The 26,086-nt window shown below is 41.3% G+C and overlaps 1 protein-coding gene and 1 pseudogene across 1 annotated transcript; both read left to right on the top strand.

Moving 5' to 3' along the window:
- The first annotated feature begins 19,705 nt into the window (after positions 1 to 19,705).
- LOC146936618 (F-box protein SKIP23-like) lies at positions 19,706 to 20,248 on the top strand. The gene has a single exon (XM_085749252.1). The coding sequence runs from the start codon at positions 19,706 to 19,708 to the stop codon at positions 20,246 to 20,248; it is 543 nt and encodes a 180-aa protein (XP_085605378.1).
- A 2,535-nt stretch (positions 20,249 to 22,783) lies between these two features.
- LOC146936617 (F-box protein SKIP23-like) lies at positions 22,784 to 25,279 on the top strand (annotated as a pseudogene).
- The last annotated feature ends 807 nt before the right edge of the window (positions 25,280 to 26,086 follow it).

Raw genomic sequence — 26,086 nt, 5'->3', positions numbered from 1 at the left:
TTCCTTCCTTATAAGCCTTCCTTCAACCATGTAGTCCCATACCTACACGGCCTCCGGATCCCTCTCATTCCGATGTGATTCAGTTCCTCCTATCAACGTGGGGTCACCATGTAACACCCGCAACGTGGCACAGTAACAGTGGCGGAGCCAGGCCGGCCCCGGACTTAAGCGGGATGACTCGGACCACCGGGCTGTTACAGGGTTACCCCACGTTGATAGGAGGAACCGAATCACATCGGAATGAGAGAGATCCGGAGGCCGTGTAGGTATGGGACTACATGGTTGAAGGAAGGCTTATAAGAATTGTTAGGTACTACCCATATCAACAAGATGCATCTTCTTTTCGGGAGCTCAATCCATAGGAACTCCACAGTTAAGCGTGCTTGGCTTGGAGTAGTACTAGGATGGGTGACCTACCGGGAAGTTTCCCGGTAAGCATGTGAGTGAGGACAAAGCATGCTGAAAAGACTCGTGTTAGTTTGTGGGGTTAGTCGGCAATCCTGTAAGCAGTCTGGGATGTTACACTTGATATCAGAGCAGACCTCTTCGAGTACGGTGTGGTTCGGGGACGAACCAGGCGGAAGCTGGTGGGCATGTAACACCCGCAACGTGGCACAGTAACAGTGGCGGAGCCAGGCCGGCCCCGGACTTAAGCGGGATGAGTCGGACCACCGAGCTGTTATAGGGTGACCCCACGTTGATAGGAGGAACCGAATCACATTGGAATGAGAGGGATCCGGAGGCCGTGTAGGTATGGGACTACATGGTTGAAGGAAGGCTTATAAGAATTGTTAGGTACTACCCATATCAACAAGATGCATCTTCTTTTCGGGAGCTCAATCCATAGGAACTCCACAGTTAAGCGTGCTTGGCTTGGAGTAGTACTAGGATGGGTGACCTACCAGGAAGTTTCCCGGTAAGCATGTGAGTGAGGACAAAGCATGCTGAAAAGACTCGTGTTAGTTTGTGGGGTTAGTCGGCAATCCTGTAAGCAGTCTGGGATGTTACACTTGGTATCAGAGCAGACCTCTCCCAGTACGGTGTGGTTCGGGGACGAACCAGGCGGAAGCTAGTGGGCATGTAACACCCGCAACGTGGCACAGTAACAGTGGCGGAGCCAGGTCGGCCCCGGACTTAAGCGGGATGTTACACTCTACCCCCCTTAAAAAAAATTTCGTCCTCGAAATTTAGAGATCAACGTGGATTGAGCTCCCGAAAAGAAGATGCATCTTGTTGATATGGGTAGTACCTAACAATTCTTATAAGCCTTCCTTCCTTATAAGCCTTCCTTCAACCATGTAGTCCCATACCTACACGGCCTCCGGATCCCTCTCATTCCGATGTGATTCAGTTCCTCCTATCAACGTGGGGTCACCATGTAACACCCGCAACGTGGCACAGTAACAGTGGCGGAGCCAGGCCGGCCCCGGACTTAAGCGGGATGACTCGGACCACCGGGCTGTTACAGGGTTACCCCACGTTGATAGGAGGAACCGAATCACATCGGAATGAGAGAGATCCGGAGGCCGTGTAGGTATGGGACTACATGGTTGAAGGAAGGCTTATAAGAATTGTTAGGTACTACCCATATCAACAAGATGCATCTTCTTTTCGGGAGCTCAATCCATAGGAACTCCACAGTTAAGCGTGCTTGGCTTGGAGTAGTACTAGGATGGGTGACCTACCGGGAAGTTTCCCGGTAAGCATGTGAGTGAGGACAAAGCATGCTGAAAAGACTCGTGTTAGTTTGTGGGGTTAGTCGGCAATCCTGTAAGCAGTCTGGGATGTTACACTTGATATCAGAGCAGACCTCTTCGAGTACGGTGTGGTTCAGGGACGAACTAGGCGGAAGCTGGTGGGCATGTAACACCCGCAACGTGGCACAGTAGCAGTGGCGGAGCCAGGCCGGCCCCGGACTTAAGCGGGATGAGTCGGACCACCGAGCTGTTACAGGGTGACCCCACGTTGATAGGAGGAACCGAATCACATTGGAATGAGAGGGATCCGGAGGCCGTGTAGGTATGGGACTACATGGTTGAAGGAAGGCTTATAAGAATTGTTAGGTACTACCCATATCAACAAGATGCATCTTCTTTTCGGGAGCTCAATCCATAGGAACTCCACAGTTAAGCGTGCTTGGCTTGGAGTAGTACTAGGATGGGTGACCTACCAGGAAGTTTCCCGGTAAGCATGTGAGTGAGGACAAAGCATGCTGAAAAGACTCGTGTTAGTTTGTGGGGTTAGTCGGCAATCCTGTAAGTAGTCTGGGATGTTACACTTGGTATCAGAGCAGACCTCTCCCAGTACGGTGTGGTTCGGGGACGAACCAGGCGGAAGCTAGTGGGCATGTAACACCCGCAACGTGGCACAGTAACAGTGGCGGAGCCAGGTCGGCCCCGGACTTAAGCGGGATGTTACACTCTACCCCCCTTAAAAAAAATTTCGTCCTCGAAATTTAGAGATCAACGTGGATTGAGCTCCCGAAAAGAAGATGCATCTTGTTGATATGGGTAGTACCTAACAATTCTTATAAGCCTTCCTTCCTTATAAGCCTTCCTTCAACCATGTAGTCCCATACCTACACGGCCTCCGGATCCCTCTCATTCCGATGTGATTCAGTTCCTCCTATCAACGTGGGGTCACCATGTAACACCCGCAACGTGGCACAGTAACAGTGGCGGAGCCAGGCCGGCCCCGGACTTAAGCGGGATGACTCGGACCACCGGGCTGTTACAGGGTTACCCCACGTTGATAGGAGGAACCGAATCACATCGGAATGAGAGAGATCCGGAGGCCGTGTAGGTATGGGACTACATGGTTGAAGGACGGCTTATAAGAATTGTTAGGTACTACCCATATCAACAAGATGCATCTTCTTTTTGGGAGCTCAATCCATAGGAACTCCACAGTTAAGCGTGCTTGGCTTGGAGTAGTACTAGGATGGGTGACCTACCGGGAAGTTTCCCGGTAAGCATGTGAGTGAGGACAAAGCATGCTGAAAAGACTCGTGTTAGTTTGTGGGGTTAGTCGGCAATCCTGTAAGCAGTCTGGGATGTTACACTTGATATCAGAGCAGACCTCTTCGAGTACGGTGTGGTTCAGGGACGAACCAGGCGGAAGCTGGTGGGCATGTAACACCCGCAACGTGGCACAGTAGCAGTGGCGGAGCCAGGCCGGCCCCGGACTTAAGCGGGATGAGTCGGACCACCGAGCTGTTACAGGGTGACCCCACGTTGATAGGAGGAACCGAATCACATTGGAATGAGAGGGATCCGGAGGCCGTATAGGTATGGGACTACATGGTTGAAGGAAGGCTTATAAGAATTGTTAGGTACTACCCATATCAACAAGATGCATCTTCTTTTCGGGAGCTCAATCCATAGGAACTCCACAGTTAAGCGTGCTTGGCTTGGAGTAGTACTAGGATGGGTGACCTACCAGGAAGTTTCCTGGTAAGCATGTGAGTGAGGACAAAGCATGCTGAAAAGACTCGTGTTAGTTTGTGGGGTTAGTCGGCAATCCTGTAAGCAGTCTGGGATGTTACACTTGGTATCAGAGCAGACCTCTCCCAGTACGGTGTGGTTCGGGGACGAACCAGGCGGAAGCTGGTGGGCATGTAACACCCGCAACGTGGCACAGTAACAGTGGCGGAGCCAGGCCGGCCCCGGACTTAAGCGGGATGTTACACTCTACCCCCCTTAAAAAAAATTTCGTCCTCGAAATTTAGAGATCAACGTGGATTGAGCTCCCGAAAAGAAGATGCATCTTGTTGATATGGGTAGTACCTAACAATTCTTATAAGCCTTCCTTCCTTATAAGCCTTCCTTCAACCATGTAGTCCCATACCTACACGGCCTCCGGATCCCTCTCATTCCGATGTGATTCGGTTCCTCCTATCAACGTGGGGTCACCATGTAACACCCGCAACGTGGCACAGTAACAGTGGCGGAGCCAGGCCGGCCCCGGACTTAAGCGGGATGACTCGGACCACCGGGCTATTACAGGGTTACCCCACGTTGATAGGAGGAACCGAATCACATCGGAATGAGAGAGATCCGGAGGCCGTGTAGGTATGGGACTACATGGTTGAAGGAAGGCTTATAAGAATTGTTAGGTACTACCCATATCAACAAGATGCATCTTCTTTTCGGGAGCTCAATCCATAGGAACTCCACAGTTAAGCGTGCTTGGCTTGGAGTAGTACTAGGATGGGTGACCTACCGGGAAGTTTCCCGGTAAGCATGTGAGTGAGGACAAAGCATGCTGAAAAGACTCGTGTTAGTTTGTGGGGTTAGTCGGCAATCCTGTAAGCAGTCTGGGATGTTACACTTGATATCAGAGCAGACCTCTTCGAGTACGGTGTGGTTCGGGGACGAACCAGGCGGAAGCTGGTGGGCATGTAACACCCGCAACGTGGCACAGTAGCAGTGGCGGAGCCAGGCCGGCCCCGGACTTAAGCGGGATGAGTCGGACCACCGAGCTGTTACAGGGTGACCCCACGTTGATAGGAGGAACCGAATCACATTGGAATGAGAGGGATCCGGAGGCCGTGTAGGTATGGGACTACATGGTTGAAGGAAGGCTTATAAGAATTGTTAGGTACTACCCATATCAACAAGATGCATCTTCTTTTCGGGAGCTCAATCCATAGGAACTCCACAGTTAAGCGTGCTTGGCTTGGAGTAGTACTAGGATGGGTGACCTACCGGGAAGTTTCCCGGTAAGCATGTGAGTGAGGACAAAGCATGCTGAAAAGACTCGTGTTAGTTTGTGGGGTTAGTCGGCAATCCTGTAAGCAGTCTGGGATGTTACACTTGGTATCAGAGCAGACCTCTCCCAGTACGGTGTGGTTCGGGGACGAACCAGGCGGAAGCTGGTGGGCATGTAACACCCGCAACGTGGCACAGTAACAGTGGCGGAGCTAGGCCGGCCCCGGACTTAAGCGGGATGTTACACTCTACCCCCCTTAAAAAAAATTTCGTCCTCGAAATTTAGAGATCAACGTGGATTGAGCTCCCGAAAAGAAGATGCATCTTGTTGATATGGGTAGTACCTAACAATTCTTATAAGCCTTCCTTCCTTATAAGCCTTCCTTCAACCATGTAGTCCCATACCTACACGGCCTCCGGATCCCTCTCATTCCGATGTGATTCAGTTCCTCCTATCAACGTGGGGTCACCATGTAACACCCGCAACGTGGCACAGTAACAGTGGCGGAGCCAGGCCGGCCCCGGACTTAAGCGGGATGACTCGGACCACCGGGCTGTTACAGGGTTACCCCACGTTGATAGGAGGAATCGAATCACATCGGAATGAGAGAGATCCGGAGGCCGTGTAGGTATGGGACTACATGGTTGAAGGAAGGCTTATAAGAATTGTTAGGTACTACCCATATCAACAAGATGCATCTTTTTTTCGGGAGCTCAATCCATAGGAACTCCACAGTTAAGCGTGCTTGGCTTGGAGTAGTACTAGGATGGGTGACCTACCGGGAAGTTTCCCGGTAAGCATGTGAGTGAGGACAAAGCATGCTGAAAAGACTCGTGTTAGTTTGTGGGGTTAGTCGGCAATCCTATAAGCAGTCTGGGATGTTACACTTGATATCAGAGCAGACCTCTTCGAGTACGGTGTGGTTCGGGGACGAACCAGGCGGAAGCTGGTGGGCATGTAACACCCGCAACGTGGCACAGTAGCAGTGGCGGAGCCAGGCCGACCCCGGACTTAAGCGGGATGAGTCGGACCACCGAGCTGTTACAGGGTGACCCCACGTTGATAGGAGGAACCGAATCACATTGGAATGAGAGGGATCCGGAGGCCGTGTAGGTATGGGACTACATGGTTGAAGGAAGGCTTATAAGAATTGTTAGGTACTACCCATATCAACAAGATGCATCTTCTTTTCGGGAGCTCAATCCATAGGAACTCCACAGTTAAGCGTGCTTGGCTTGGAGTAGTACTAGGATGAGTGACCTACCGGGAAGTTTCCCGGTAAGCATGTGAGTGAGGACAAAGCATGCTGAAAAGACTCGTGTTAGTTTGTGGGGTTAGTCGGCAATCCTGTAAGCAGTCTGGGATGTTACACTTGGTATCAGAGCAGACCTCTCCCAGTACGGTGTGGTTCGGGGACGAACCAGGCGGAAGCTGGTGGGCATGTAACACCCGCAACGTGGCACAGTAACAGTGGCGGAGCCAGGCCGGCCCCGGACTTAAGCGGGATGTTACACTCTACCCCCCTTAAAAAAAAATTCGTCCTCGAAATTTAGAGATCAACGTGGATTGAGCTCCCGAAAAGAAGATGCATCTTGTTGATATGGGTAGTACCTAACAATTCTTATAAGCCTTCCTTCCTTATAAGCCTTCCTTCAACCATGTAGTCCCATACCTACACGGCCTCCAGATCCCTCTCATTCCGATGTGATTCGGTTCCTCCTATCAACGTGGGGTCACCATGTAACACCCGCAACGTGGCACAGTAACAGTGGCGGAGCCAGGCCGGCCCCGGACTTAAGCGGGATGACTCGGACCACCGGGCTGTTACAGGGTTACCCCACGTTGATAGGAGGAATCGAATCACATCGGAATGAGAGAGATCCGGAGGCCGTGTAGGTATGGGACTACATGGTTGAAGGAAGGCTTATAAGAATTGTTAGGTACTACCCATATCAACAAGATGCATCTTTTTTTCGGGAGCTCAATCCATAGGAACTCCACAGTTAAGCGTGCTTGGCTTGGAGTAGTACTAGGATGGGTGACCTACCGGGAAGTTTCCCGGTAAGCATGTGAGTGAGGACAAAGCATGCTGAAAAGACTCGTGTTAGTTTGTGGGGTTAGTCGGCAATCCTGTAAGCAGTCTGGGATGTTACACTTGATATCAGAGCAGACCTCTTCGAGTACGGTGTGGTTCGGGGACGAACCAGGCGGAAGCTGGTGGGCATGTAACACCCGCAACGTGGCACAGTAGCAGTGGCGGAGCCAGGCCGACCCCGGACTTAAGCGGGATGAGTCGGACCACCGAGCTGTTACAGGGTGACCCCACGTTGATAGGAGGAACCGAATCACATTGGAATGAGAGGGATCCGGAGGCCGTGTAGGTATGGGACTACATGGTTGAAGGAAGGCTTATAAGAATTGTTAGGTACTACCCATATCAACAAGATGCATCTTCTTTTCGGGAGCTCAATCCATAGGAACTCCACAGTTAAGCGTGCTTGGCTTGGAGTAGTACTAGGATGGGTGACCTACCGGGAAGTTTCCCGGTAAGCATGTGAGTGAGGACAAAGCATGCTGAAAAGACTCGTGTTAGTTTGTGGGGTTAGTCGGCAATCCTGTAAGCAGTCTGGGATGTTACACTTGGTATCAGAGCAGACCTCTCCCAGTACGGTGTGGTTCGGGGACGAACCAGGCGGAAGCTGGTGGGCATGTAACACCCGCAACGTGGCACAGTAACAGTGGCGGAGCCAGGCCGGCCCCGGACTTAAGCGGGATGTTACACTCTACCCCCCTTAAAAAAAAATTCGTCCTCGAAATTTAGAGATCAACGTGGATTGAGCTCCCGAAAAGAAGATGCATCTTGTTGATATGGGTAGTACCTAACAATTCTTATAAGCCTTCCTTCCTTATAAGCCTTCCTTCAACCATGTAGTCCCATACCTACACGGCCTCCAGATCCCTCTCATTCCGATGTGATTCGGTTCCTCCTATCAACGTGGGGTCACCATGTAACACCCGCAACGTGGCACAGTAACAGTGGCGGAGCCAGGCCGGCCCCGGACTTAAGCGGGATGACTCGGACCACCGGGCTGTTACAGGGTTACCCCACGTTGATAGGAGGAATCGAATCACATCGGAATGAGAGAGATCCGGAGGCCGTGTAGGTATGGGACTACATGGTTGAAGGAAGGCTTATAAGAATTGTTAGGTACTACCCATATCAACAAGATGCATCTTTTTTTCGGGAGCTCAATCCATAGGAACTCCACAGTTAAGCGTGCTTGGCTTGGAGTAGTACTAGGATGGGTGACCTACCGGGAAGTTTCCCGGTAAGCATGTGAGTGAGGACAAAGCATGCTGAAAAGACTCGTGTTAGTTTGTGGGGTTAGTCGGCAATCCTGTAAGCAGTCTGGGATGTTACACTTGATATCAGAGCAGACCTCTTCGAGTACGGTGTGGTTCGGGGACGAACCAGGCGGAAGCTGGTGGGCATGTAACACCCGCAACGTGGCACAGTAGCAGTGGCGGAGCCAGGCCGACCCCGGACTTAAGCGGGATGAGTCGGACCACCGAGCTGTTACAGGGTGACCCCACGTTGATAGGAGGAACCGAATCACATTGGAATGAGAGGGATCCGGAGGCCGTGTAGGTATGGGACTACATGGTTGAAGGAAGGCTTATAAGAATTGTTAGGTACTACCCATATCAACAAGATGCATCTTCTTTTCGGGAGCTCAATCCATAGGAACTCCACAGTTAAGCGTGCTTGGCTTGGAGTAGTACTAGGATGGGTGACCTACCGGGAAGTTTCCCGGTAAGCATGTGAGTGAGGACAAAGCATGCTGAAAAGACTCGTGTTAGTTTGTGGGGTTAGTCGGCAATCCTGTAAGCAGTCTGGGATGTTACACTTGGTATCAGAGCCGACCTCTCCCAGTACGGTGTGGTTCGGGGACGAACCAGGCGGAAGCTGGTGGGCATGTAACACCCGCAACGTGGCACGGTAACAGTGGCGGAGCCAGGCCGGCCCCGGACTTAAGCGGGATGTTACACTCTACCCCCCTTAAAAAAAATTTCGTCCTCAAAATTTAGAGATCAACGTGGATTGAGCTCCCGAAAAGAAGATGCATCTTGTTGATATGGGTAGTACCTAACAATTCTTATAAGCCTTCCTTCCTTATAAGCCTTCCTTCAACCATGTAGTCCCATACCTACACGGCCTCCAGATCCCTCTCATTCCGATGTGATTCGGTTCCTCCTATCAACGTGGGGTCACCATGTAACACCCGCAACGTGGCACAGTAACAGTGGCGGAGCCAGGCCGGCCCCGGACTTAAGCGGGATGACTCGGACCACCGGGCTGTTACAGGGTTACCCCACGTTGATAGGAGGAACCGAATCACATCGGAATGAGAGAGATCCGGAGGCCGTGTAGGTATGGGACTACATGGTTGAAGGAAGGCTTATAAGAATTGTTAGGTACTACCCATATCAACAAGATGCATCTTCTTTTCGGGAGCTCAATCCATAGGAACTCCACAGTTAAGCGTGCTTGGCTTGGAGTAGTACTAGGATGGGTGACCTACCGGGAAGTTTCCCGGTAAGCATGTGAGTGAGGACAAAGCATGCTGAAAAGACTCGTGTTAGTTTGTGGGGTTAGTCGGCAATCCTGTAAGCAGTCTGGGATGTTACACTTGATATCAGAGCAGACCTCTTCGAGTACGGTGTGGTTCGGGGACGAACCAGGCGGAAGCTGGTGGGCATGTAACACCCGCAACGTGGCACAGTAGCAGTGGCGGAGCCAGGCCGGCCCCGGACTTAAGCGGGATGAGTCGGACCACCGAGCTGTTACAGGGTGACCCCACGTTGATAGGAGGAACCGAATCACATCGGAATGAGAGGGATCCGGAGGCCGTGTAGGTATGGGACTACATGGTTGAAGGAAGGCTTATAAGAATTGTTAGGTACTACCCATATCAACAAGATGCATCTTCTTTTCGGGAGCTCAATCCATAGGAACTCCACAGTTAAGCGTGCTTGGCTTGGAGTAGTACAAGGATGGGTGACCTACCGGGAAGTTTCCCGGTAAGCATGTGAGTGAGGACAAAGCATGCTGAAAAGACTCGTGTTAGTTTGTGGGGTTAGTCGGCAATCCTGTAAGCAGTCTGGGATGTTACACTTGGTATCAGAGCAGACCTCTCCCAGTACGGTGTGGTTCGGGGACGAACCAGGCGGAAGCTGGTGGGCATGTAACACCCGCAACGTGGCACAGTAACAGTGGCGGAGCCAGGCCGGCCCCGGACTTAAGCGGGATGAGTCGGACCACCGGGCTGTTACAGGGTGACCCCACGTTGATAGGAGGAACCGAATCACATTGGAATGAGAGGGATCCGAAGGCCGTGTAGGTATTGGACTACATGGTTGAAGGAAGACTTATAAGAATTGTTAGGTACTACCCATATCAACAAGATGCATCTTCTTTTCGGGAGCTCAATCCATAGGAACTCCACAGTTAAGCGTGCTTGGCTTGGAGTAGTACTAGGATGGGTGACCTACCGGGAAGTTTCCCGGTAAGCATGTGAGTGAGGACAAAGCATGCTGAAAAGACTCGTGTTAGTTTGTGGGGTTAGTCGGCAATCCTGTAAGCAGTCTGGGATGCTACACTTTGTATCAGAGCAGACCTCTCCCAGTACGGTGTGGTTCGGGGACGAACCAGGCGGAAGCTGGTGGGCATGTAACACCCGCAACGTGGCACAGTAACAGTGGCGGAGCCATGCCGGCCCCAGACTTAAGCGGGATGAGTCGGACCACCAGGGTGTTACAGGGTGACCCCACGTTGATAGGAGGAACCAAATCACATCGGAATGAGAGGGATCCAGAGGCCGTGTTGGTATGGGACTACATGGTTGAAGGAAGGCTTATAAGAATTGTTAGGTATTACCCATATCAACAAGATGCATCTTCTTTTCGGGAGCTCAATCCATAGGAACTCCACAGTTAAGCGTGCTTGGCTTGGAGTAATACTAGGATGGGTGACCTACCGGGAAGTTTCCCGGTAAGCATGTGAGTGAGGACAAAGCATGCTGAAAAGACTCGTGTTGGTTTGTGGGGTTAGTCGGCAATCCTGTAAGCAGTCTGGGATGTTACAGTCTGTGAATGGACCGTACTCATTACGGTCATTCCGGGCATCACGGTTATCCTCGTAACTAGAGGGGGACCAAGAGCGTCTGCTGCGTCTTGGTGGGGATCTCCTTGGAGGAGATAGTCTGGGAGATCTTCTTCTGGTTGACCTCCTAGTGTGGCTTGCAGATCTGACGCTAACTGAGTGCCAAAGGGATCTGTAGCGTGAGCGGCGAGGGCTCCTTCCTCTTCTGCTACGTGTTGGAGAAGGAGTCCGTTTGGTTTGGACTAGCTAGCGTGCTCGCTCCAGATCCATCAAGCATTGGTTCTGCTCCTCGATTAACGATGTTTATCGTTGAACCGTGCAGATCAGGTTACTGACAAGGGCACCTGTCAGCGTAGTGTTCTCGGCCGTTTCTATAGGTCGTAGGGGACCTTGCAGAGGCGTATCTTTGAGAGGGATATCCTAATGAGGGAGTATTTGTATAGCATTCTCTCGAGGTGTACCCACAGGAGAAGTTGAAGATGTCATTCCGTCTTGTTGAAGGACACGAACTTCACTTCGTATCCGTGAGCAAGCACCGTTGGCATTCATGGTAGTTTTTTTGGAAAGCTTTGGTTTTTAGTAGTTTTAAAAATGGGGAGAGCTTATGTTCCCACAGACGGCGCCACTGGTCGTACCTGATCAGAAGGTGACTTCCTGCTCTTTGAATGTGGTGGTTTGAATGGTGGTCGAATGCGTCAAGAATGCTTCTTGGAACGGTGGGGGGTGTACCTCCAGGCACTCCGACGCTCAAGTCAGTAGAGATCAGAGAATGAGGGTTTAAAGGGAGAGTAGATTCTACCTTGGGGACTGCTAGTAGTCCCTTATATATAGAGGTGGGTGGCTGTAGAGCCATTGTAATGGCATATGTGTGTCCGACGGTTACGAAATCGTGGGAAGTGTAACTGCCAGAGAGAGATTCACGGCAACGTGCGAAGAGATATTTCAGTTCGTTTGAACTGGTCTCAATTGCTCCGTGCACGCACGTCGCGTGGAAGGGGTGTGTTGCGAGTAATGTTGCCAAATGCGGTATTTGGGCTTGGATTGTATTGGGCCTAAGTAAATGGGCCTTGGGTGTTTTCGACCGGTCCAGAACAAAAACCATTTGCAATTTCTTAACGTAAAAATCCTAGTAGCGCGGCGATGGTATTATATTAGGTATCAGATAATTTCTTCATTTATATTTCAAATCAATGTTTTAAATCGTCGATTGCATGTTTTTCTATTGGTTTATGAACTTGATGTTGTTCGTGATTTATCAAGCTTGAAAGCAAATAAATATTCCTAGAGGAGGAAAATTAACCTTTGAAATCTGAGATGTCGTTGTATTACACAACTACAACATTTTCAATTTCATAACACAAAAACCATATGAGATTGGCGACGATAAGAAATTAGGTATGAAATCATTTCTTCATCTATATTTCAAGTATGTTTTAAATTGCCAATTTTAGTTTTTCTATTAGTTTATGAAATTGAATTTGTTGTTGAGTTCTATAGTGTTAAAGCAAAGAAATATTCCAAAAGGAGGAAAACCAGCCATTCGGGTCTAAGATCTCGATGCATCACACAATTACACCATTTTCAATTTTTTAACACCACAACTCTAGGAGTATGACAACAGTAAGAAATTAGGTATGAGACACTTTATTCATATATATTTCAAATCAGTGTTTTAAATTTCTAATTACACGCTTTTCTATTGGTTTATGCAACTGAGTTTATTATCGAGTGCTAGAGCGTGAAATCAAAGAAATATTTCTAGAGTAGAAAAAATTTCTTCTTGAAAATTGTAACGCAAAGAGATTTTTAATGCAATTAATATACTAATTTTTTTCTCTTACACGTATATTGATGCACCCCAATGATCATGAAATTGTACATGCTTACTTAAGATGTGTTGATACATAAGTTATCAGTATATTAATCTCACTACGACGACGACTTTCAAAATAATTTTTGTTTTTGGAACATTAAGATGTTGCAATTTATGTTTTTCTTTAAGAATAATTTGTGAATCAAGTTATATGTTATGATGATGTAATGTTTGATATTTTGTTGCGTCTGGACAAAAAGGATTCTTCTTTAAATTGAGAAAGATTGACATATTATAAGTTGATTCAAAAGCTTAACCATATGCTAATTAAGATGTCATAATGAATACATTATAATATCCAAATCTTGTTTGAAGATAACACATGTAATGAGTTTTCAAATAATATCATATTTACATCAGTTTACTAAAACTTTATATATATATATATATATATATATATATATATATATATATATATATATATATATATATATATATATATATATATATATGAGTCAGGATCCATTGACATTAGGTGTAAGTCAAAAGACTTACACCAAATATTAGCCATTAAATCTAAGTAATCCAATGGCTTACAACATTCCATAGGTTTAAACTAGAAATGAAAATAGAAGAGAAGCACATGATCTCCTCCCTTTTCATTCTGATGAAATAAATCCTCGGAACTCCTAACACACCAACATACAACCTAGCAATTTGGTAAATTAACAGTGCCGATAAAAATTCAAAATACCATTCGTCAATCAGAGAAATCATGAATGTTTGGTTTTCTATTTTACTTTTCTCACTTGGTTGTACCCAAGTACCAAAAAAAAAACCCAATTTAGGATCCCATGCCCTAGGATAAAGTTTTAGTTGAAATTCAATTACGACATTTTTATCTATAAATATACTAGCCAAATTGTTTAAAATCATTATTTTGGTTACCTGATCTAATGTTTCAAGACTGATTTGATTTTTCTCGTCGACATAACGGTGATCTTGTGTCATAAGATGCAAATTGTATTTTTTTTAGAGAATTGATTCTCTCCATTGTCAAATCTTAGATCTTTTGCTCCCATATTTTGGACCACACCATTTATTAATTTTAACATATAAGATTTGGTGTAAGTCTTTCAACTTACACCTGGTATCAACAGATCCTACCTCTCTATATATATAAGATATTGTTGGGTCACGAGTGGATCTCGGGGGATCATTCTGATTGGGTTCAGAGAAACCACATAAGTTAATTGGAGACCACACTTCAACTCAAAACCTTAAGGAATTGAGTTTATGGGTCCTCTCACTTAAAAAGTCATAAATCTCTAACTTTCTAAGGAATATGAAACATCTAACTCATACATTCCATACAACAATCTCCCAGATCAAGTGTGAGTCCACCAGTTCATCATGCCCATCCCTCAACAAAAATCAATTTTATCCAAAAACAATTACACTTGTACCGACTTTGATACTGGTACCCTTTGTCGAACCTCAACTTTGATGCCATTGTTCGGTCATGAGGGGAGTCTGGTGGATCACCCATATTAGGAATATAGTAACCACACAAGTGAGTTGGACACCACACTTTAACCCTAAACCTTAAAGTATTTTGTTTAATGGTTCTCTCACTTATAAAGTGCTCAACCTTCACTTTTATAAGCAATGTGAGACTTCTAACTCACACTTGCTACACAACAAATATAAGTATGTAAGAATGAATTATTTGAAATACGAATATTAAATAAAGTACTGGAAATTCCATATGGATGTAATATGAAAACTGTTTGATTAATATATCTTTTTAAGTACTCTTGTATTTTGAATGATTTTTAATGCTTTAGAAGATTCTGAAAAAGTTTAATATGGTGAAATAATTGAATTGATTAAGGTACATCATCATATGTTCAGTTTATATGGAAATAACATACATGGTTCATTGAAATAAGCATTGGGCTATGGTCAATATTCACTAACAATATGATTGTCCATTATGATGCATCAAATGTATAATGTTGGGAAAGGTACTATATATTGCTAATTGGGTGGTCATATTCTTTCTAGCATAAGTTCAAACACGTTTTATTAATAATCAATAGCACAACAAATATCATAAGTTTATCTTTTGAACAAAAGTTTGTTCAAAAGTTTGTTATCAAAAAAAAAGTTTGTTATCATCAAACCATAGATTAGATTCAATATTTTAAAAATATGCATTGAGACAAATCAAATAATATCTTATATATTAACATTTGTCTGTATATATTACTAAATAAAGTATGGTCAAAATATATCATGTGAACAATGCACATGATTAAACAACAACGTGTATTTAAGAATAGAGGGAGTATTAGTTTTCTATTCCCCAATTTTCATATCTCTTTTATCTTTATAGAATACACTTTTTCCTATTTTTAATTTGATATTTGAATTGTTTGTTAAGTGATGAATTATTTTTATTTCTTTCATAAATTCATGTATGGTTTTTTGTTAAATTTTCAGATGCATGTTACTTTAAAATAATGACAAATTTTTATGGTAGTAAATTTTATAAGTATTTGAAAATATGTTTTAATGGATGTTAGTGTAAAAGTAATTTAAACCATTTTAATAAAAAAATGTGAGCAAGTATACATAGTCAAAACAAGTATTATAATAAAATCGTGAACACGATAATTGTCGATGTCACCTTCAATATTACTAAAATATCTACTACCATAACAATTAATTTATTTTAAAGAAAGAAATCCGAATTTTTAAAAAAATATTCATACTTGAATTTCATATTAAAAGAAGATTTTTTATGATTTAACAAACTTTTGAAAATCAAACTACAAATAGGATGATTTGTTTTCTAGAAGGATCAGACAAATTTGTGAATTGTTGAAAAATAGAACTAATACAATGAACAATGACTACTTGCTTACTCAGCAAAAACTGTTTTCCATTTGCATACCCTTTCCGTAGAGGGAAAAATTGCATCTTTAATGTTTAAATTTTCGGGCATGTTTATGACATACTCAATTCGCCTAAGGGGTTAATTTAGAGTTTATCTTTTTGGGTCAGAATTAGTATAAAAAGGACCCCTAACTCCCCTAATTAGATGCACAATTTCAAAATTAGAACAAACTACTTTTGAAATTGTTTGGTTTTCTACTGTTGTATATGTTTATGCATTCAGGTATAATTTCAATGCTTTTTGTTTTTGCTTAATTTTTTTATTTATTATTTATATGAATTGTTTTTTCTATTTTGAGTTTGAATAATTTCAATTTAGATTTCTTTTGTTTGTTTTGTTTGATTGAATGTGTAATTGATGAGTTAGTTTAAGTGGATTTAAGTTTTTTTATTCTTTATGTTTGATTTGAGTTTTTGTTTTTCGTCACTTTTTTAAGGATGATTTTGTTGTTTGAAGTGATATTGAAACTCACAGATGGTTTTGAATATTTTTTTTCTTCTTCGGGTGTTATAGATGATTGTTGGATTACTTGGGTGCCAACATAGTTGGGATATCACTAATATATTTTTAATGATGCATTTATAGTTTAAAGTTTTTCTCAAAAAAAATTCGAAGAGTGGTGTGAATATATTTAATTATTTATTTAAATTTGAGAAAAATATTGATACAATCACTTTAGTTGGAATTGGGGAATGGTGCATGCAAGACCTTGTTGGTTTTAAATTTCGATTAAGTCAAGTACTATTTTTATTTTTATTTTTAAAAAGTTATGATCTTTTATATTGTTAAATTCTTTTACCATAAGCATATCTGCCTACAAGGAGAGCATGTGCAATTTCTCATGTGTTGAGCATGCATAATTTTCTGTGCGCTTGATTTATCGTTCGCAGTGGTGCTTGTTGGAGTATTGGTCATGGCTCATCTATTTTGATTTTGAATGAACCATGGTTGTCTAATGGGGAGTGTGTTGATGACGGTATTATAGGTGCTCACTTTGTTCAGAATTCGTTACCGTCAATAATTTGATGAATCTTTTCGAGAAGAGTTAAAATGAAGAGGTGGTTCTTCAGGTATTCCGTGTTGATATAGCTGATATCATTCTTCACATGCCTCTTATTGCTCAGGTACACGACGATTGTCTTATTTGGAAAGCTGAAAGGCATGGATGGTATTATGTTCGTAATGCTTACAGGTTATATGTTGACGAACTCGTTGACTCTTCTCATCTCCAACGCCCGGGTTATTGATCCGGAATTTGGAAGCTCAAGGTTCCCCCTAAAGTTAAGAATCTAGTGTGGCGTATGTGTCGGGGCTGCCTCCCGACTCGTGTTCGCCTTCTTGACAAGGGCGTTCAATGTCCAACAAACCATGGTAGTTGTCCATCGTATCATGAAGACCTTGTTCATGTTCTTTTCAATTTCCCTTTTGTTGTCCAAGTTTGGCAAATGATAGGTCTTTCGGGAGCTATCCAAAACATCATGTCATCTATTACTACAGAAACTGATACTATTTTTTTTTATATTTGGAAACTTTGTCCGTTGATTTCAATCAATGGTTGGCATCAATATTTTGGAGTATTTGGAAGCACCGAAACCTTCGAGTGTGGGGTGATGTTATAGAGGTAAGTGCCACGGTTATTGAGTGTGCTAAGCATTTGGTCGTTGATTGGAAGCTTGCTAATATTTCCACCGTAGCTGATCTCATTCCTCAACGACAACCTCTGCAGTCTTTTGGAGGAGGAAATTCAGCCGCAGTTGGCAATTCAGCATTTGCGACATCTTCTACTTGGCATAATCCTTTTGCGGGTATGTATAAGTTTAATATTCATGCTACGTTTTCCTCTAATTTTAACCGTACTGACATTGGCATTTTTGTTCGAGACTCTAAAGGTACATTTGTTTTGGCAAAGGTTATTAGTTACCCATGCCTTCATTCAGTTCACGTTGGTGGAGCGTCTTCATTCTGCCTTCCAATGGCTGAGTGATATGCAATTTGTCAATGTCGATTTCGAAACAGATCTCAAGCTTACTTTTATACTGATGTATCCAAACAAACAAAATTATTTTTTATACTGATGTATCCAAACAAACAAAATTATTTTTGCCATTTAACAAAAAATTCATTTTATACTGATGTATCCAAACAAACAAAATTATTTTTTAAAATGATTTTATTACGATAAATAAACACAAAATAAATTATGATTTTATTATAATTATTTAAAAAAATCACTAAATTACTCGATTACATTTTCTATAGTTGTATCATAAACAAATATTTTTTTCAAAGGAGTGATTGTTATTACGATAAACAAACACAAAACTGTCCTCGTGAGCTTAGCTCAGTTGGTAGGGACAATGCATAATATATGCAAGGTCCGGGGTTTGAACCCCGGCCACCACAAAAAAAAAAAAACAAACACAAAATTGATTATGCTTTTTCAAAAAAATCTCTAAAAAATAATCTTTAAATGATAGAAAATCAAAATATATTTTTATTCTATTAAAAGTGAACCATATATTCAATTTACATTTATTAAAAATAAGTTTTATGATTGTAACAAGAAAAAAAAATTATGATCCTTATGTGTTTTTATCTCACACTGAGTCTATTTGATGCAATATAACAACATTCCTATGATATTTTCTTTTTTAGGATGCAATAGAACTACATTCTTATGAGTTTATCTTTTGTAGGTAATTCAATGAAAAAATGACAATTGTTTACATATTTAATCTAAAAAAATATACATAAATATAAATTCGTCAGTTTTTATCATTAGTTTTTTCTTATTTTGTCAATTCATATATCATTGCAATGAGCTTTGATGCATAGCTCCCGCTACGAATGCACATGCCCGTGCTTAGCACGGGTTTGTTGCCAGTTAGGGAACTAAAACAAAATATTTTTTCATAAAAAAAAAATATATATTTTGATATTTGCGAGATCATTTAAATTCTTCGTAGCACATTTCGTGAGCACCACAAAACACAAACCATACCGCTACGATTCCATTCCATGGGAACTGCTAAACCCTATCATCGGAAAGAATCATCCATGGCGGAGGCGGATTGGTCAGAACTTCCAAGCGAACTTCTGCAATTAATATCGGAAAAACTCAACAACAATGAACTCTACCTTCTTCACTTTCGATCAGTATGTTCCTCCTAGCGACGCTCTTCTTCAATCTCCCCTAACTACTTTTACAGCCATTATTTACCCTTAAACCGTCCACAACTCTTGAATCCCAAAAATAGAGTTGGTTACAACAGCTACCTCATCAAACACAATATTTAGGGATGGGAATAGGCTAGGCCGAGCTAGGCTTTGCAAGGCCTAAGCCTGGCCTGCCATATTTTTTTAAAGCCTAAGTCTGGCCTGCGGCCTGTATACTAATGAAATCGACTATATATTGTATCATATTTCTATTCTAGTTTATAATAATACATTTATATATGCAAAAAATTAATGTATACTAATAAAACTTAAATTATTGATAAAGTTTACAAATTTATATTTTAATTCAAAGTACAAAATATAACGTAATAATAAATAATATTATTCATATTACTTAAATAGGCCGGCCTAATAGGCTTAAGAGGCTTTTTGAGAGGCCTGTGGCCTGGCCTTTTAAGCTAAATAGGCTTAAAAAAAAGCCTAGACCTTCTCTATGTAAGAAAAAAGTCTGGCCTGGCCTGGCCTGGCGTGTCGTAGGCTAGGCCAAAGGCCCTTGTAGGCCGGCCTGGCCTATTCCCATCCTTAACAATATTCTTCTCATCAAACCACCCAAACACCAACAGACTCTCCATCGTCACCCTTGGTTGGTCGGAATAGGTCCACACTCAAACGGAAATATTCGCCCGTGGCATCCTTGCTTACGTCATCTTTCACCTATCCGTTTCTCTACTCGTCGTGTATTCGAGTTTAATCAATTCTCCATCTTCGATCTCGGACATCTGTTCTACATCCACCACACATCCGTACGTGGAGATTTACCACGTGTAAGGGGGAACGAGAACAACCTTCTGTAATCGTCACAGTCGACTTCTCCTATGGGATGCTTCTTATGTTCGATGATAGAGACGAGAGTTGGACGACAATTCCCAACATGTCGATCTCCACGGGAGGAAATATTTGTGTTTTTAAAGGGCGACCATGTATGGTAGACAGAACTGGTCGGACTGTCATGATTGGACCGGACTCCAGCGTCCACTTGTTAGCTGAGCCGGTGTTTGGTGGGCAAAGTAAATCATTAATCAAGACTAGTGAGTTTGATTTGTTGCTAGTGGATAGATATCATAATGATCATCATGCTATTGTATGGATTGAAGTGTTTAGGCTTGATGAGAAGGAGAAAAAGTGGATGAAGTTGACAAATATTGGAGATAAGGTTTTGTTCATAACGGATGGATGTTTGTTTTCTACTTCTGCATCGGATTTTGGTTTCGGAAATGGCAATTGTGTGATTTATAGTACATATAGGCGTAGGCACATGATTTTTCACTTGGATCAAGGTCGGATTTCACCTTTATCTGAGTATCCAGATTATTTCAAGTTGTTCTCGTCAACCCCAGAGTGGATTGCTGAGTTGAATGCGTAATAGAATATGTTATCTTGCATTGAAAGGTTTCTAATGTGATTGTGATTGATAGTGCATTATGGTGTTGCTAAGTTGCATAAACTTTGCAACTAGCTAGTACTTATAGAATATAGATTATGAGTTTTACTAACTTATGCCTTTTTGTTTAAATTGAAATCGATATTTAGACTGCAATTTGTTCTTAAGCTCCTTCAGTTGCCTTCCTCATATACCATTAGATTTTTTTTCCTTCTAACATTGAAACTTAATACTTGCTAAGTTGCTCAAAAGGACACACTATTGTAGTAGAAAATGCACATTCTAATTTTCTTGCTCCTGGTTTCAAATTTCCTTCTTGTTGTCTACTTCAAACAGTTTTCTAGAGATGAATGAATGCTCTTATGATTGATTGTCCTTGTGATATTTATGTACAATGATGTTATACTAATAGTGGTGGATCTTTGTTGAGAGCATCTGGAGTAGGAAACTCTTTTAAAGCCTTTGTTTCTATTTGTCATGTTTCCTAGTTTATACTAAGTAATGCAGTTATTTGAAATTATATGCTCTCGGCTTTGTAGTCAATATAGGTCCTTCTTGATTCTAGCAAACATTATATTCAATTATAAGTTAATAGTTTCATTTTATTTATATGAATATAACCAAAATAGGCATTAGGAGGTCCATGTAGTTGCATTGTGGGTTGTGAAACTTAAATTCATGGGTAGCTATTTTGTTAATTGCACTGTGCTTTGCACTTGCAATGTGTGCTAGATTTTAGCAACTTAGCTACATATCTTCTGAATTCATTTATCTGACATTTATCCACTTTACCTGATTATCTTCCTTTATTAGTACTTTTGCCTAATATTTATAGCAAAAAACTCCTAATTACATGGTCATGTGAAAATATGCAGAAAAATAAGGTGGAAATTGGGTTATGCTAAGTCTGCCTCCTAAGAAAGTTGTGATTATTCAAGATTTGTTATGTTATGGTATTTTGACTTGATGTCGCTAGCATTGCGATGTAATGTTGAAACTTAATTGATTTAATTTGATATTGATATCAACTTATTAATATTACATCTTCCCTAGTTGTTTGGGGTTTAATGTACATGTCCCAATCAATGTTGTCAAATAGGAGTGTTTGTCAATTGTATGTTGGTAGTAAGAAACTAAGAATAAATAAGAAAGGCCAAGATGGTTATCAAGGAGTTATTAGTTGTTATTTGGGTGGGAGAGAACCAAGCTCTCAAAGACACTTCTAATTTTTCATAAACTCTAATTTTTTTTTTCTTTAAAACGAAGCTAGCTTTTATATGAAAAGATGCTAGAAAATGAAGTGGGCTTTGGGTTGTTTGATAAGTGTATGGTGGATACATCAACTCCCTTTTTAAGCAAGTTGTGTACTGATTATTCAATGTGTGTTATGTGAGGCTATTTCCTACGACAAAAAAAAAAAAAAAAAAAACGAAAACCACTATGCTTATAAGGTAACTATCACAAATATTAGTCCTCATGAGCATAGCTCAGTTGGCAATGACATGCATTGTTACATGCAGGGGCTGGTGATCGAACCAGGACACCCCCACTTATATTCACCTTGAAAGGGGTGGAGCAGGCGGGCCAACTAGAGATGTATGGTTGAAAATCGCAGCCCGTCCCGTTTTATGGCGGACCGATAGGTTGACGGATTTAAAAAAATATTAATTAAAAATTTCACATAAACGATGTAAAAATTAAAGTCAATTCAATAAAATCTAAATATATAACTAATGAGTTCACTAAAAATATCAAAAATAATCATTCAACATACAAATTACATCATATAAAAATATATAATAAATCAATAAGACATTCAAAATAAAAACTACATGAGTTATGAATTGACTAACCATTAAAAATACGAGTCTAAAATCATGAATCAAAAGTGGTAAAATTAATTGAATTTGTTCCGCAATATACGGAGGAGAAAATTGGAAAATTGATTGTGACTTATAAAGAGAAGTGAAAAAAGAGTATATTTTTAACATATCAACCTAACGGGCCAACCCGCCCGACCCATCACAACCCTGTTTTTGTAGCAGGTTAGGCTGAGTGGACACCCTATTAGCAGCGAGTTCAAAATCTCAATCCACTCTGCTAAAAAATGTGGGTTCAACCGGCCAACCCGACGGGTCCAACCCATTTTACCATCTCTACTGTAAACCCCTATCTATGGCATAGATTTCATTGGATCTCTCCTTTAAGTCGAGAGAAGTGCCAATGTTACTGCATATATCATTTTAGCAATGAAATAGATGTTATTTGTCAATATATGATTACAGATTAGAGTCTTCGATTGCATCACACCTGTGCATATATAGTACTATAAATCCGGAAACGAGCTAATGGTTATAATTATGAGTTGTTTCTGAATCGTTATAAGTAGCTATTTCTATTCCTTTCTTTTCTCATGCAACGAAAAAAACCATCTGCCATTTATTATTTCCTAGTGTTCTTTTTGCTCCTTCACCGTTAATTCCACACAGCCGCACAGCAGCTGCAGCAACTTCATCCATGGCGTCGGTGGACTGGTCTGAGCTTCCAAAAGATATTCTCTTTCTGATATCACAACGCCTCGATGTTGAACTTGATCTCATTCGTTTTCGATCGGTTTGGTCAACGTGGCGCTCTTCCCCCATTCCAAATGACCATAACATTTTACGCTTCCAATTCCCACTCCTCAAACATGTTCCTACACCAGATTCCATCAGCAACAACTACAACGAAATCATTGATAACATCAACAACACCAACACTTTATTTTGCTACCTCTCCAAATGCAGCTTCTTCCTCGTCAAACCACCACAAGAAGAACAACAACAAACCCTAATTTGTCGTCCTTGGTTGGTACGAATTACCCAAAACTCAAGTGGTAAAACTCAAATCCTAAACCCACCTTTCTTATGTCTCACATCTACAGCCTTTTCTCATTTGCCTAATGTGGTTGATTTCAACAAATTCTCCGCCCAACATTTAAGAACTGATTTCATTATAGATGAAGATTACTTCACATTCCAAAATCAACACGGTAGCTACTTGTATCCGCAAACAGTGCTTGTTGTTGCCATGAGAAAAAGCCTCTCGTACTTGGCACATTAAGTTATTGGTCCTCCAAGCCGGTGCTTCTCCATGACCGAGACAAGCGCTGGACGCTGGTCTCCAATTTGTCAACTGCCCACGGAGACATCTGCCTGTTTAAAGGGAGGTTTTACGTGGTCGACCAGTCCGGCTAGACAGTTAGAGTTGGACCGGACTCGAGCACTGAGTTAACGGCTAAACCTTTGTATCAACGTTGTGTTCTTGGTAAGAATAGAAAATTGTTGGTGGAGAATGAGGGTGAATTGTTGTTACTGGACATTCATCAAACATTTTTTGAATTCAGTATGAAGATTTTTAAGCTTGATGAGAAAATGAAGAAGTGGGAGAAGTTGAAGAAATTAGGGGGTAGGGTTTTGTTTGTGGGGAGTGGATGTTCGTTTTCTGCTTCTGCTTTGGATCTGTGTCTTCCCAAAGGAAATTATGTCCTCTTTATTGACACTTCCGTCCTCTCTAGTTACAATATTGCACGCGGGAACCGTGTTTTTCACTTGGATCGAGGTCAGCTTTCGCATGTGTGTTGCAGTATGACTCAAAATTTGATGGATGGAGAATATTGTTACTAAAAATATAAAAGATTTGTTTCAAATATATTTTGTGCTGAAAATATATTTATGGAAAATAAATATATTTTTGTACCGTATGAAGGACGATTTGATGCAAATATATTTTGAAAGGGAATATTATATTTTTGATGCAAATATTCTTTCACTGAAGGAGAAAAAAATAAAACGTATATTCAGTGTAATATTCGTTCCAAATTTATGAGTTATACTTTTACTATAAATATAGACCTTGTATCATAGTAAACCTTGAGATAGAGGGGGCTGAAACAAGGGTTTAGAAAGGCAACAACAAAACTAGGGTTTGTATAGAGTTTGTCTCTTTGGAACAAACACTAGGTTTTGAGGGTTGATTCACCTTGGGAAACACTATTAGGATTGAGTCTCTTGGTTACGGGAAGAGGCTGGGTTTTGGGTAGAATTAGGCGGGAGACTTATTCTTCTAACCCATTGAAATCTCTTTGTAACGTTACTCATCATATAGTGGAACGGAGGGCTGCTCTCTCCCCCAGACTAGGTCAATTTGGACCGAACTGGGTCAACAAATTCTTTGTGTTCTCTCTTCCTTTTCTCTCGCTGTTATTTTCTACTTTTGACTTGTGATTATAATTGTTCCATACACTTTGATTTTGGTTGCTTAATTATTCCTTGCTCCACACATCAAGTTTGTTATTGGTGTGTTTTCTCATCGAATCCGCAACAATGTGTCTGACAATCCCCAATGTGAGAACTTATTCCTTCCACCGGAATGGATCCTCAAAATCTGAATTCATAATAGAGTATGTTATCTTTTATATTTTGAAAGCTGGTTTCTAATGTGATAGTGATTGATAGTGCGTTAATGTGTTTAATTTATGTTGTTAGATTGGATATACGTTTTGATTATTACATACATAATTTTTTTTTGATGTGTTATATTGACTATTAGTATCTAAATTTCTGAACTCAAGTCATTTTTTTATAAATGCAGCTTAAACTCAATTCATCGGTTACACTTATGTCTCAATTAAGCTTGATAAGAAGATGAAGAAGTGGGAGAAGTTGAAGAAATTAGGGGGTAGGGTTTCGTTTGTGGGGAGTGGATGTTCGTTTTCTGCTTCTGTTTTGGATCTTTGTCTTCCCAAAGGAAATTATGTCATCTTTATTGATACTTTCATCCTCTCTATTTACAATATTGCACACGCGAACCGTGTTTTTCACTTGGATCGAGGTCAGCTTTCGCATGTGTCTGAATATCCCCAATGTGACAACTTGTTCCTTCCACCGGAATGGATCCTCAAAATCTGAATTCATAATAGAGTATGTTATCTTGTATATATTGAACGCTGGTTTCTAATGTGATAGTGATTGATAGTGCGTTAATGTGTTTAGTTTATGTTGTTAGATTGGATATACGTTTTGATTATTACATACAATTTTTTTTTTTTGAAGTGTTACATTGACTATTAGTATTTAAATTTCTAATTTTTCATGAATTCAATTCATTTTTTATAATTTCGTATATCGATTCTACAAAAGTCCTTGAGTAAAATCCTTCGATTTTGAATGCGATTTTACGAGTCCAGATTTTGCTATTTCCTTTCGACCTGAAGTAAAGTCCCGATTTTGACAACCTTGGGAATATATGCAGTACATTACCATGACAATTTAATATTATTATTATAATTATTATTATTATTATTATTATTATTATTATTATTATTATTATTATTATTATTATTATTATTATTATTATTATTATTATTATTATTATTATTATTATTATTATTATTATTATTATTATTATTATTATTATTATTATGATTATGAAGTTTCTAAGCTAGATGTAACAATGTTGTTGGGTTTGATTATCTTGTTTTATTGTTAGGTTTGCAGACTATATGTTTACCGACAAACTCGTAGTAACATATTTGTATCAAAGGATGCTGGAAAATGAGGGTGCTTTTTGAGTATCAAGTTAATGAATTTTTAACTCTCCTATGTAAGAAAGTTGTGGTTATTCAGGGTTTGCTATTCTATGTTATTTTTTATTTGATGTTTGGCGTCTTGGCTCTTGCATTATTACGATGCTGTAAAGTTGAAACTTTATTGGTCAGTTACACAAACATCTGAACTTAGTTTACTTAATGTTGATCTTGGTTATTTCTTTTGTTGTTTA

This window comes from Medicago sativa, chromosome 3, assembly GCF_051527215.1.
Source record: "Medicago sativa cultivar Bolivia chromosome 3, Bolivia_mono, whole genome shotgun sequence".
NCBI lineage: Eukaryota > Viridiplantae > Streptophyta > Magnoliopsida > Fabales > Fabaceae > Medicago > Medicago sativa.
Note: the sequence above shows the minus strand (reverse complement) of the source record. Positions and strands in the feature narration are given on the sequence as shown.